Source organism: Limulus polyphemus, unplaced genomic scaffold (genome assembly GCF_000517525.1).
Source record: "Limulus polyphemus unplaced genomic scaffold, Limulus_polyphemus-2.1.2 Scaffold2077, whole genome shotgun sequence".
In the NCBI taxonomy this organism is placed as follows: domain Eukaryota; kingdom Metazoa; phylum Arthropoda; class Merostomata; order Xiphosura; family Limulidae; genus Limulus; species Limulus polyphemus.
Window position 1 is genome coordinate 61,034 of NW_013667687.1, and position 15,102 is coordinate 76,135.

The 15,102-nt window shown below is 34.6% G+C and overlaps 1 protein-coding gene across 1 annotated transcript in view; it reads left to right on the forward strand.

Annotated features, from left to right (window-relative positions):
* The window catches only part of LOC106465859 (valine--tRNA ligase-like), a 175,961-nt gene that overhangs the window by 26,398 nt on the left and 134,461 nt on the right, over positions 1 to 15,102 (forward strand). The window contains exon 3 of the mRNA XM_022393815.1: positions 14,806 to 14,906. Within this exon, the coding sequence (XP_022249523.1) occupies positions 14,806 to 14,906 (101 nt within the window). The remainder of the gene's footprint in view (positions 1 to 14,805; positions 14,907 to 15,102) is intronic.

A 15,102-nucleotide genomic window follows, 5' to 3' on the forward strand; every position in this document is an offset into this window, starting at 1 on the left:
CTCTTCTGCTATGAAATGTCACTAAATCATCAAATATATAACAACATATTGAGTGGCACTTTGTAAAAGATTGTGGAATGCACACCTGAGCACATTAGGGTTAAAATTATTAATACATTTACACTATACAGTACAGGCTGGAAGAAACCATGGAAACACATGTATCCTGAAATATCAGTAAATCAAACAAATTAAAGGAATAGTTTAACCCTTTCCAGATGGGTCAGAGATCAAAGGCCACGTCATCTCGTATGTTGACTCGCATTCAAAATTTTATTGAACTACTATTTTATTTTATGTCAAAAACTTTGATATCAAATTGTAGATTGTAATTCAACTTTTAGTATTATATATTATTTAATTTCTTAGTTTAAAAGTAAATATTAAAAAACACACCTGAACATCGATTTTTGTGTGTCATGTGGTATGATGAATGCAGCACTGGTTCAAATTAGACGTTTGTGATGCCAAAATACAAAGTTTATAGCTATGTACAAATAAGGAACTCAAATTACCAATATTAACAAGCTAGAATATAAAATAAGAACTTCCTATCCTTTCTATTTGCTGAGATATCACTCATGTACTGAATCAAGTACAGTGGCCCCACTCACCTCTTTCCATTTTGGGAAATGCTCCCCTATATCCACTTACTTCTGTATATGACGTGAATAACCAATCGAAAGCTCATAATGTTCCTCTAGGGGCTTTCTCAGCCATTTTCAAGTATTACGAAGTTACCTTGTTCTTTCAATGCAATTCCTCGATCTGGTGAGTCTTTAGTCTCCTCAAAATTTCATATTTTTTTAAAACCCAAATACTGCTTAATTACTAAGCTTCATAAATTATAGTGGAATTCTGCGGTACCCGAGTAGTAATATGATTTTTTCATTATTTGAAATGTATAAACAAACCTAAAAAGAATTATTTTGTTTCACATCCTCCACGTGTGAAATTTTATAAGGCTTAACAACCTACAGCAAGCAGTGAATAATGAGTACAAAGGTTGTAACTAGAAGAGATAATTGTTTGCTATACTTCTTTATTTACTGTTCTGTGTTTTAAGAAAAATAAGTTTAAGACCTTATTTGTAAATAATAATAATCTAAAGACATATAAAATGTATAATAATTGAAATGTGACTGTATTTTATAAAATACTAGTCCACTAAAATACAGCAATGACAAGTCATTTGTAAAGAACAAAGGTCAGTTTGATATTATTGGATTTGGTAATGTGAGTGCATGTGTGCTGTGTCATTGTGACTTCTGTATTGTTAGCTAGGTATAGCTGAAAGTTCAATATAATAAAAATAATAAATATATATAAAGGTATAATATTATGAGATTTAAGCTATTTAGTCTAAACATACATGATTTCATGTTATAATTTGTGTTCATTCTAGAATGAAAAAGGCATAATTTATATTTATTTCCTATTTTTTTTTATGGTGTTATGAGATTGGGTGAATCAACTAAACCCGTACAGATATTCGTTAGTGAAAATAACAGATATAAAGTTTTTTCTTTAGAAACATTTGATAACTATCTGGATGCTATAAAGATTTCACATGTGAAATTTGAAAATTTTCTGGTGCATAAAAGTATTTTTAATCTTAAAATGAAAATTACTTTGCATGTTGGATAGGCATCATGCAAAAAGAAAAAAGGCATGAGTAAAATATTGCTTAACAAACCTTAAGACTTGATAGAAAAAAATCTGATATTTTATGTATGAAATCCTTGGACTGTTTAAAAGATATAATCTGCCAAATTTTACTAATGTTAAAGTTACAGCATGAAAACTATAAGAAGTAGAAAAAAATGGTTACAAGGTCGGTCGGAGGGACCAAACCCATGCTGAAAGATTTAAGTACCACATGATGAAAGCGAGACTTTTCCTTTTCAAGTGCTTTCGAGCTGGCTAGTTATAATTTAACAGGACTTTAAGCTTATGTATGTTAATGATTTAATGTTTTTGCATATTAACTATTATTACTCTGTGTCTAGTAATTGCTGAAGAATAATTATTCAGCAATCAACTTTTTATTGAGCCAATAAAGAATAATGAATATTTACTTGCTCTAGTTTTTTTTTTTACTAAAACAGTTTTAACTTAAGTAACACTGGTTATGTTTGTAGCTTATAATTCCAGTCCTCCTGTGATTCTGCAATTGCAGATAAGTATATTTGCCTATGAAATTATATGTTTGGTGTGCAATATAATAATTTTAGTTTTTGCAAGCAATTTAAAGAAGTGAAAAATGCATGGTTTTAAAGATGTATTGTCTCACACATATTTATAAAACATTATCTTCCATGTACCTGAAGTTTCATAAACTTATATGAAATCCACAATTTATCTTATTAGTTACATAGGTCTGTTGTATTGACATAACTCATCTGTCTTCTAACTTTTAAGACAAGCAAGTAATCCTTCAGTATGAAATTGTATTAATTTGGCACAAAACTATACAAGGCCAGTAGTTATAAACTTTCAAGTGAAATTTATAACACTGCTGCTGGATACATAATTATAAAGTGGATTTTTACTGTCTAATCAGATGCAGAACATTTATAAAATTTTTGCACCATTTAACCGCAATATTTCAGATTAATTTTATAGAGACCATTGAAATCATGTTATGTAACAAATAAAACACATTAATCATAAAATGAAAGCAAAACAAACATAGCTTGAGGCAAGCATTAACATCAAGTTTTTTCAGTCTTTCCTATAGTGTAATTGTTATGGGGCATAACTCACAAATGTTTCGTTTGTAACAAGTCATAAAAAGGGTAAAATGAATATGCGACATATAAAATTAGTTAATAAAAAATAACATATATATTTCTTAAACTATCAACATCAGTGGATTTTCTCAGATAATAAAAATAAAATATATTATTTTCAAAAGATCATTTGTTGATTTTTTAATGTTAATTTATGATTAGAAGTTGTTTGTGGTTGATTTTTGTTACCATGAAGCTATACATACTGTAACTCTGAATTTAGTAAGTGTATCTTCAAGAAATTTGTCAGATTTTTAGTATACATTACAAGTCTCTCGTACACAAAAAGTCAGATTTTATAATTAATTTTATTAAAGATCTGTCTCTAAGTTTGTGAAGTTTTTGCTGAGTTAGTCCAAGTGCAAGATTATATTAGTGTTATGAATGAAAATACTTTTTTCAGAGTTCATATGCATAACTTCAAGAATGTCTTAAATGAATGTCAAAAATGTTTTGTTTTAACTTTATATTTTATTTGTTGTTTTCTCTATCCTAACACTTAACTATATGAGGCCTTGGTCAATTTTACCAACCTTGTAATCACCGTGTAACAAATAATATGAAATAAATCCCAATTATCATTTTTTCTTTCTAGAATGACTGCTCATTGTAATAGACAATTACACAATATTTATTCTTACAGCCAAAGCTAATAAGAGTTTATTTAGTTTATTTCTTTACAGTTGTATTAGGACCCTCTCTGAGTATGGGAAAACTATTTAATCTATTATGTTGAACAGCTTTGTGTAATTCACAGCAGAAATATGTCCTAAACATGAACAATGTTACACACTCTGGACTAAGTATAAAGCATCATAATTTGAGAAGTCATGATAAAATATCGAAGCTTTTGAAATAAAAGCTAAAGAAAATGAAAGTTAAAGTTGAACACATTAGAGAAATTTAAACACATCTGGGCAATATAGTGCCAAGGAGAAGAATGAAGATTCATGAGTGAACATGTATAGGGGGAGTTAGTGTGCATGGAGGTGTGTTGCCCTCCTATTAGTGAAGGGCTTTTACTTCATGAAGGCATCATCATGCAGTGGTGCAAGTTTATGTTAAATTAGGTGGGAGTTTTCACAAAGATAGTGGCATGCAAATCTCTTTGGTAAAATGTGCAGAAGAGCTGAGGAAGATAGCTAAACTGTTTGCAGAGATAAGTATCTATTAGAAATACAATTTCAGGTAAGGAAAATGTTATTGTTGGCTTTATTCCTTTTTTACTCTCTGGAGGTAATAGCTAATGTGCTCATTGGCAGTTTTGCTGAAATTCTACATGCTGTGCAATAATATAAACAACAGCAGGATCTTTCACTGGTGTGACAGATGATATCTCGAGGTTACAACCTTCCTTACTGTTCAATGGGACTGGCCATCAGTGACACAGGTGGCATTTGTATCTTGGAAGGACAATATTATAGTATTTTGTACATAAAGCTATGATCTCTCAATTAGCTCTTTCTTACAAATTCAAGCCATCAGTTTAGTAAGTGAAATTTAAATCTCTGGAAATAGGGATACTCTCCTAAAGTTTGATAAAAAATGTTGCTTAGTTCTTTGTAGAGTTAAGAAATAACTTTATAGTACAAATCTAGTATTTTATCCTGTACACTCAGTATTTGGATTGTGTTTGTAAGTTTGAATAAAGATTATTTCATTGTGTTTTTGTACATTTATTTTCATTCTCTCTTTCTTGCTCAAACTTGGTCAGTTTAGGAGAAAATCAGTATCACTTCATGATTTATCCTGTCCATCTTCTCATTATAATACTCTTAGCAGAAATCAGTTTAGTCTGACATACTACAGTTCCATAATTCTAAGGTGTTGTTGGAGATTGGATTATGACTTGAAGATAAGGAAAACAATGTAATCTAGACAAGTAATTGCTATATTAAAAATCATGTAAGATTGTAATAGTAATTGCTATGTACATTTAAGTGTTAATATTGTTGTTAGCTATATTTTCAGTGTTTAGGTATTTGCTAGAGGGTGCATGGTGTTAAGGTCTAGAATGTCCATGAAAGTTAAAAATTAAGAATCTTTGTGTGTGATATGTAAATAATCAGTGATGATTGAGCCAGGTTAATGTAAAAAAAAAGTTGTGTTAGAAGTGAAAGTTATCAATTCTATTTTGCTATTCAGTTACTTGGTAAGTTAGTTTTTTTTTGTTGTTAGGTGTGTGTACCATTAGTCTGAGTTTATGTGGAAAAGTTATTTATGAAATTAGGCCTACAGCATACAAGGAAACATACCTGTACTAAACATGTTTGAAAAAAATGATTTATTATCATTATGTGGACTAGACTTGCCAATATTTTTTTACCAAGTAATCCAAAAGAACTTGCCCAATGATAAAACATGTTACAACATTGGGGTCAGAAACAGGATTATTTTGTGATAAATATAACTTTGACTATGTTTTAAGATTACAACCATATCCTGAAGTGAGGTTGAAACTATTAGAGGTAATAAAACAACTAAAAGAGAGAAAATTAGAATAATGGAAAAAAAAATTGAAATAAGGTGAAATTTATGAAAAATTAGAAGAACTTTATTGAAAATTGAAATATGATAAAAAGATAAAAGATGGAGTTTAAGAGAAGAGCTACAAGAAAAAGACATAATATTTAAAGAAGAATTTAGAACATTTGAAGACAAGATCAAAAAGGCTGTTGGAGATATATAAAGAGATTACAATAACAAGTACAGAAAGATATGAGCAAGATCAGAAAATGACTTTATGACAGATTAAAACACTTGCAAAATGAAATGGTAAATTCAAAGATCAAACCAGCCACACTTCTTTCTGTATCTACACAAGAATTCCAATCTAAAACATCATTTATTATAAAATATGGAATAGGAAAACTTATTTGGTCTACACCTGTTATCACTACTGCTGTGCTATCTGTGACTGCATGATCTTTATATACTACTCCAACCATGTCACAACCAAATTAAGCTATAGAATTTAGGTGGCCAGCTCAATATCAGCCAAACAAGAATCAAATGAGCTATGATGGAAAGGTACTACAAGAGGTATACCTGGATCGGTTCTACATAATTTTGAGAGTGAAAGGGTAGAATAGTGAACAACAAGTTATTCATCTTGCTACCCTTTTAACAGGACCATCTTTAGTGACATTCAGTAATTTTCCGTTGAGAGTCATAACTACTATCAGGCATTGGTAACCTGATAGTTGTTTGGAGTGGCACACTAGAAAAAATGTATCGAGAGCAAAATTATAGAACAGGGTGCAGAGGAAAGAAGAGACCTTACCTAAATTTGCAGAAGATTTGAAAAGACTTGCTCAATTATCTTGCCCGAATGCTCTATGTGAAACAACACTCTTTGGAACATAACCAATTTATAGATGCCATAACAGACAAGGGTATAAGAATTAGGTTAAAGCAAGAGTACCTCTTTAAAGAAAACTGTCCAGTTGGTGATGGAACTTGAATCCAGTAAAGTTGCAGGATCATCAGGTCAAGTACAATTGAAACATTAGCTTCCCCTGAAAAGTGTCTAGAAGAACTGAAAGGATTAGTCAGACAGCTAGCTAGCTACACAAAGAAAATAAACCACAACAAAATAGGTGTTTCAAGTAAGAGTTATCTTGTATCTTCTGCTGTTTAATTACTTGGTGAGTTGGCATGATTGTTTATTGATTTGAGCTAAGTTACTTAGGGAAATATACTATTAGCCTTGGAATTTCTGTTGAAATGTTGTGTTTAAAGTTAGGCATACACCAATTTTGTGGTTTATTTGAAAAGTTATATATGAATGTGAATGTGGCTGTTGCAAACAGTTACTTGTGAAATAATTCATTATTATTATGTGTATTCAGCTTTGAATTATTTTCACCAAATAATCCAAAATAACTTGTACAGCAACAGAACACATTACAATAATATGTTTTGAGCACAATTTGTCATTTTTTGAGCAGTATTTAGAACAAAATTGAGTATACTTTTTATTTTTGGTGAGAAATTCCAGGATACAAAATATTTTTGTAATAATTACTCTCAGTGAACTTTTGTACTTTAGACACAAAAAACTACAGCATTTTTCTTGTAAATGATTGACTATTATTATAAAATGTACTTCAAAATAATTTTTACTGAAAATCGAAATTATTTGTACTGTAGGTACAGCTATAGAAATATGCAAAACAAGAAGCAAACAAGAAACAAGAGAGTATGTGCAGTTGAAAGATTGAAACAAAGCTGTAAATTCCTTATATATTATGTTGATTACTGAGCAAAAGAAATTTCAAAACATACATACTCCACTCCCACGTATAGCTATTACATGCTGCCAGGGTTTCTTCCTTTGCCCATCTAAGCATTAGTGTGATTTTTCTGACTTGCTTCAGTCTTTGATACCCCAATTAATTGCCCTTGGTAATATTTGTCTCGTGACACTTTCCACCTACGTCAGTGTGCTCTCTTTCCTGGTTCTGTATAAAAGCACCTCATTCACATAATGTTATCACTTTTCCAGACAAAGCACTCGCTAACAGGTTTCTCCATATTGGTTCTATGATTGTTGGAGATACTTTGAGCATTATTAGTGTCATCTAGTTGCATTTTGTATAAAAATGCTGAAGTTTGGGGTTCAATTCCCTATCAGGGAAAAAGCAGTTGGCCCAACGTTGTTTTGCTGTAACACAACAAACTTACTTGACTTGTTGTTCAAGACATCAAACAGGAAGTCGCTTTGGGATCAGTTGCTTCTGACTTGTTTTCTTCAGTTGGTACATTGAGTGTGAAGTTTTGGGTCTTTCCCCAGTGGCTTTTCAGCCTGCACTTACTTGATGGCTGTAAGATATGAAGATGAATATTTAGTTTCCTCTCCATCCACAGACATTGTGATTCATGTAGTGAGGTTTGCTGCTCAGTTACGAGATGGGACAGCTAGCTTTTAACCGCCACGGTTGTCGGAACTACATGATTTCAATTCAAATACTACATTTGCTCCTCAAAATTAGGGGTTCTAAGGTGGAGTTGGTAGTTCACCTGAATAGATCAATGTCCCCTGGAGGGACAGAGGTATTTCTACGGACTTATGACTCTTAACATCCAACATGTTGTTTTCCCGACACTGAACCTTGTTGGAAGACTCTCAGGATCTCCAACTTCATTACTGATGAGTAGGAACCATTATTAGCATGTCATTGGTTCAATTATCGGCTTCTACATTTATCCCTATTGTCATTGGCACCTCAACTTTTATTGGTGCCTACAGGGGGGCATAGTTCTTCCCCTTTTTGAGGATCCCAACTCCCGACATCAGTCCCTCAGTACAGAATACATTGTCCATATCCAGGGGTTCCACATCTCAGTTGGAATGCTGCTGGTGGTGTCAAGGATTATTGTATGCCTTCAAGATCTCTGGGGCTAGGCTTCAAGAATTTCTGGATATGGGGTAACCTTGTCCTTGGATCCATGGGTACTAGAGGTCTTTGAGTTAGGATTAGTCATACAGTTCACATCTTCAACACCATTATCCACCCAACCTGTAAGGTTTCTGTCTTCTCCAGATCCCTGAATTTTGAAATTTAGATGTATGGTTATCACAGTTTGGTTGGTCTAGGGGTAGAGAGAGACTGTCATGTTAGTTCTTCCAGGATTTATTCTCATTAGTTGTCAGGTTTAAGAGATTAGAGATGGGTGTTCAGTCATTAATTTTTCTCCTCTGTGTCAATGCCTAGATTTTTCAAGGTTCACAAATGACATATTCCTAACTCTGAGTTAGCTTTTTTTTTATTAGGATTGTTGATGTCAAAGTTTGACAATGCTATAGTGGCATTTTTTTGCGCACAAGGGTTGGGTACTGTAGTTCAGGGTTCTTACCTTCTGACTAGCTTCTGCACCATGTGGGTTCTGCCAGTTCATAATAGTTTTTTTTTTGTCACCCCTCATTCCCTAGCTCTGTGCACACATCATTCAATGGATGACTGGTTACTGCTGGCACCATCTGGTCAAGTGTCCGAATGTCAAACCTGGATTCTACTTTCAGAACAACCAATGCAGGCTTCATTTTCTGAGCTGAGACATCTGTTTGTGTTCCAACTCAATATGTCGTCAGTCTGGGTATTTTTTTTCATCATATACCTTATTCTGGCTCACCCGACTGCTATCAGCTCCATGCTATGGAACAGGAAGCTCGACTCTTACTCCCCCCTCCCTCTCCTGTGGTACAGATGGTTCTTTCTTTTTTGAGAATGAGGGCATCACTCAAATGCCTTTGGGATGAACATACAAGAGATTCTTTCAATGTACTTTATGCAACCAAGGGATCATAAACATCAGATCTTTCTTTGTTCTCAAGGGGTGGTTAAGTCAGGACAATACTAAGATATGGGTTCCTCTGCCACCGCCTTGTCTAGAAATCCATATCTTTACAAACCCCTCACTTCAGAGATGGACTGCATATCTCAACAGTAAGGTATTCTATGGTCTACACACAAACAACGAGGCTTACCTACACAAAGTTTTAGTCCATCTTGCTCTTCAAATGGCGATGCCTTATGGTGTGAGCCTATTAAAGAGAACATCTTCAGGCTTCACACCGACAATTCCACAGTGATATCTTGCTTGTCCCATCAAAGTGCACTTGGTTCAGGGCTCCTTGTTTTCAAACCTTGGATCTCCTTTATTGGGGCCACTCCTATCATATCATCCTATTAGCTTGCCATATCCCACACTTGCAATTTGGTCTTCAGTACCTTATCTTCTGGCTTTGGACAGGATGGGATTAACACTTTAGGAATTCCTTCCAATTCATATGTTACCCAAGGTACTCACTATGATTTGCTCCGATCCATTGTTAGGTCTGGTTGATAGCACCGGATTGGCAGCTACACCCTGTTTTTTGCTTCTACAGTACCTTAGGGAATGGCCACATCTTCTACTTCTTCTTTTACCATCTCTGTGGAGACAACCACGATCTGACAAGGTACATTCAGCTATCCAGAAACTCATGCTTCAGGCATGGAGGTTATGCAGTTATTTGTACAGCATCAGGGTTTGATTTCTATGGGTGCCATTTATCTGTCTCAGGCTTTGCTTAGTCCCACGATGGATATTTTTTAACAGAAATGGTACACATTTTAGCAATGGTGTATTGAAAGGAGGTTGTACCCACTTTCCTCAAATGTGCCAACCATAACTTGTTTTTTGACCTGACTCTTTGGCAAGGGTTTTGCATCTTCCACAATCATCCTGTATGTGGTGGCCTTGTTGACTACTGATAGATACACAAGACAAAACTTCTTTGAGTTCCCAGTACTCTCGGGCTTTCTCAAGTTGCTTTGGGTCCTTTGTCCCAAACAATCATTCTAGTTACCTAATTGGTATATTAAGATTACATTACATGCCCTTTCTCAACACCCATTTGTAACCTTATCATATGTCATGTATCACTGTTACCAGAAGGTTTATTTTTCATGGCTGCTAACCTAACGACATCGTCGGTTAAAGTGGTTTGTCAGATTGTCCATAGAATGCTTTGTCGTTGTACCTACGTCCTCAGACCAGTTCTTCTTCCCAACTACACTGTCAGCTACAGAAGGGGATAAATCCTTTTCATCAGTTCATCTGATCACTATTTCTCGCTTCTCTGACCAATCAGGTTTTCGTTTATTTGTTCTGTTCAGTGAGGGGTCTTGAAGGTTTTGTTGCCCACACTAATGCTTTTAGAGTGGGTAGGCAATGACATTTTATTCATTGGGATCATTCGGTTTCCCAGAATTCACCCCCATTGACAAGGTGGGTATGAAATTGTTCCATATTGCTTATTTTGGGCTCTCTTTGAGGGTAAAGAATCTTCTGCAAGTCATGTCTAATCAGATTAGTCACATTTCTATGTCCTTAGCAGCCTGTTTAAATTGCCTGCTGGAGGACATGTGGGCTGGTATGTGGACCTTCCCCAAAACTTTTATCTGGCAGTATCTTCACCTGAGGGTATTTGACCACCCTCTGTAACTATCTTAACCACTTCTGCTAGATTATACAGAGGGGTATTTTCATTGCTACGCTTGTCTCTTCTTTACCTTTCAGGGTCCTTACCTCATTTTCACAGGATCCCACTTTGTGGCAAGTGTTGCCCAGGCAGGTGTGGTTTTATCAAACTAATTCTGCACTAGCAATCTCTATTTCAATATACTTTATCCAGGTTGAAAAAGGATCTAGAAATGAGGTGTTCCATAAGACCACCTAGGAGCTGACCAGATGGTATTCAGTACCATGCTGGACTGCCACCCATGGACTATGTGCATCCCTGCCAATTATCAGATTAAATAAATTGGGGTTGGTTTGCTTTTAAAAATTTAGGGAACTTGGTTCATCTATTGCATTGTTTCCAGAGCATTATTTCTCAGGACTCCCCAGTGCACATTATCCCCCAGATTCTACTACTGGAGCTAGGGAGTCCTTACTACACCCAGTTTCTAGTTACTGGGGTTGGGGACAGAGGCTTTTCCTAATGAGTGTTAGTAACTTCCTCCACTCTTGGAGAAGAGGGTGAAGTTGGGGGCCCTCCTACCCAGGTCTTTGGATATTTTTTCCAGATGTCAGTAGGAGTGGCACCAGTCTACATGGGAGCCTACGCGTAATACTTGTTCAGATTTGACACTCCGCTATCCGGTTGGGGTGTGCATAGCCTTTCTGTTTGATCAATATAGATTCTGTACATTGTTTATGGAAGAGGGTCCACTATCTCCTCATAATTCTGAATGCAGACTGGTTCCATCCTGGGTCCTTATTGAGCACAGTTGTTCCACGTCCTCCCCATAATTCCAGGGGCAAGTGGAATGTACCTTGTCCACAAAGTTGGGGAGTGAGGACGAATGTTCGCAATTCCAGACCGGATGAATTCTGTTTCCTTTGGTTGAGTAAGGCATAATTGATATGGTGTTCCCTTTGGGCTTCTTCAGGTGGAGGAGAAGGTTTGTCCATTACAGTGTTGTTTACTTTCTTGACGTGATTTCTGTTGGCTACAGGTTAGGATCCACTCATGTATATAATGTTGCAGACCAATTGCTCTAGCCACCAACGTGAGATATAGGGACTAAACCCCCTTAATTTGAACCGTGAGATAGCAGCTGGTGTTAGAGACTGAGGATTGAGTCAATCTCAAAAAGTTATACAGTATCAGGATAGAGGGTGCATTGACATTGGCTATCTTGTTGGAGCTGGCCTATAGTGATGATCACTCGTGTACAATTCCACCCATGATACAGAAATTAAGTTCAGGGTGAAGAGCATACCCGTTCTGGATGTAGTGTGGTTCCCCCACTAGAGCGCCAGTCTTCTATTGACACACCCATGATCTATGCAGAGATATGTAAATTAAAAATGTATTTACAATAATAATTACCCCTTGTCACACACTCTCCCACCCTTCCTCCCCACTAAGAGCCAGTGTTAGAGATTGAGGATTAAGTCAGTCTAAAAAAAAGTGGTAACATTATGTGAATGAGGTGCTTTCATATAGTACCAGTATAGAGGGTGCACTGTCAGGTGGAGAGTGTCACGAGACAAATATTGCTAATGGCAATTAAGAGGTGTACTGGAGTAAGCAAGAAAAAATAAGATCAACGCTTAGATGGGCAAAGGAAGAAACCCTGGCAGTTGAATAATAGCTATTGGAATTATATTTTCAATTTAGGAAAATGTTAACTTGTATTTCTTATTTTTTAAAGTATTTCAGATTAGAGAGAAGTATTTAACCATCTAAATATAACTTTTTTGTAGTATATATTTCTTGCACAAATTTTAAAAGTTTATGGTTAAGGAAATGGCTAGAGCTCCTCAAGCCACTCCCTTAGTAAGAAATATATTAAGTTAAAGCTACGATGTTGTTTAGTCCAAGCAAGGTAATCACAAACAGTGTGGCTAGTTGTTTAACCAGTGACCACTAGGCCATAACCCTCACAAGCAGAAGGCATGAGTAATATGCCATGAGATCAGGGGTAAAATTCTCACAAAAAAAAGTAGAGATACTCAGCTTGGTGAAATGGACTTGTTTTTGAAAAAGAAAAAGAAGTCTTATGTTTAAGCATAAAAAACAACAGTTTGAGTGTCAATGAATAAATGCTTTCTGACAGAAGAATGGAATGCATATGCATACTAGTACCACCTTAATAAATATGTTCTGGTGCTCCTTTGAGTACCAGCAGAATTTCACTCCTGCCTGACAAGTACTAGCTAGTGTGTCATGTGTCAGTTCAATTTGTATGTAGCTGAAGCTTAGCAATTTATTTGAGTAATTTCAAATTCACTAAAGATATCAACTACCATACCTAATTTTGAACTGCTGACCAGAGTGAGAGAGATAAGGCAACTCATCACATATATATCAAAGGATTAAGTATTTTCTATTCAAGTAATGAAGATGTGTAAATTAAAAATATAGGGCATTTTAATTTATTGCTTATTCAATATTCATGCTTATGTTTCTAATAACACTTGATACCTAGTTTTATGCTTTTATTTTTGAATACTCTACCAGCAACTATTTAGATGATTTGATAACACATCCTGTATACAAGTGGTCCAGTATTTGTATTCTTCAGGTCAGAAACTTTGTATATATTTCAGTTATAAATAAATATATTGCAAGTTTGGCACTGTTTTGTTCTTTAAGTACTTATGAATTGTTAGAAAACAAATAACTAGAAAAAGTGAAGGATTTATATTCTTGAAATTGATTTTTCACTTTTTATTATTATTACACAATTTCCCACTTTTCTTGAACCAGCAGCAGTCTTTTGGCTTTAAACTTTTAAGTTATCCATTGTCTGTTTACTTGTGATATACCAATTAAATATAACCAGTTTTCACATGCAGGGCATAGCCAGTGTGCGTGTGGTGATATCAAAGACCACTCTAAAATTCTAAAGAGTCTAAAAGATCCATTATCTTCTGTGTTTTTTAAGTAAACCCTTGACTTTTATGTAAATCAATTAAATTCTTTGTGTAGCTAAAAAAAAGTCCAGTTTTGAGGGGGGGGGATCATCTACCTTATATTGCTGGTTGTGCTCTTGACATGATTTCCAAAAGTAGTGTAATGAAGCATTCTTTGTATTTTGTTTCAGCATATTAATAACAGGTTGAAAGTGAAATGTCATCTCTTACTGAAAACATTCTGATACAACAATCACATGCTGGTTGGTAAAATGTATTTGGATATTGAGCATAAAAATGCCCACTATTAGAAATGATAAGTTCTTTTTGCACTTAGGGCACTGTATCATCATTGTTAACTCAACTGTATAACTAAAAATGCAGTTGTTATGGCCTAGAACCAAATTTCAGTTTCACATTATCTGGTCAGCTCTGAAATAATTGGAACTTCAGGCAGGGTAACATAATGTTAAAGGACAACATAGTAGGTTTAGGAATATTAATGGACAGCAACTGCAGTTGAAATCTTAAAATTCTCAAACCTACTAGTTAGTGTAAAGTTTTATTTTTCAATAAAAATATATTAAATCTGTAATTCTGTTTTATTGTGGCTACTTTTGCATACTTTGTTTAATTTGTAAGTTATGTTGAGTATCTTTTTAGTTAGCTCTCTATCTAAATGACTAGTTTTTACACTAATGATAAAGTTTGGTATATTAGTGCAGTTGAAGCAGAAAGATTTAATAATTCTATTTATAAAATAACCGAAGAACATGTCAAAACTTGTATCCATAGAACTTTGTATTGTTCTGTAAATAGTGGAACTAAACTTTGTCAAAAACTTTAATGTTGATTCACAAAAATGCAAAAATCCAGGGTTCGATTCCCCGTGATGGACACAGCAGAAAGCCCAGTATGGCTTTGTTCATCTCAAATTTTCATACAATTGCATCCAGTACTTGTATATTTGTAGATTATTTTTTAATGCATCATCCCAGCCTTGGTTGAAATGTTTTTTTACTTTTATTTAACAAAAGATATTTGTATGTGTGTTAAAATGTTATATTTAAATACATAAAAGTAATAATGGTGTTTTCAGATGTGTCTGGTACAATGCCTGAAACTTACAGTCCAAAATATGTTGAGGCTGCTTGGTACTCCTGGTGGGAGAAGATGGGGTTTTTCAAGCCTGAGTATGGAGTAAGTAAAGGTTTCCTATTGTTATACATTTATGTTTAGATAGGTAAATATTTTGTTAAACAAGACCGATGTCTGTAGGTTTACTTTCTTCTTAGAATTCTTCTCAAGAAGTCGATAAGCCGTCTTAACGTTGTTAGAACAACGTGTAAGAGTTGTAGTTAGTGATGAGTTGGCCAACTCATCACTAACTACAACT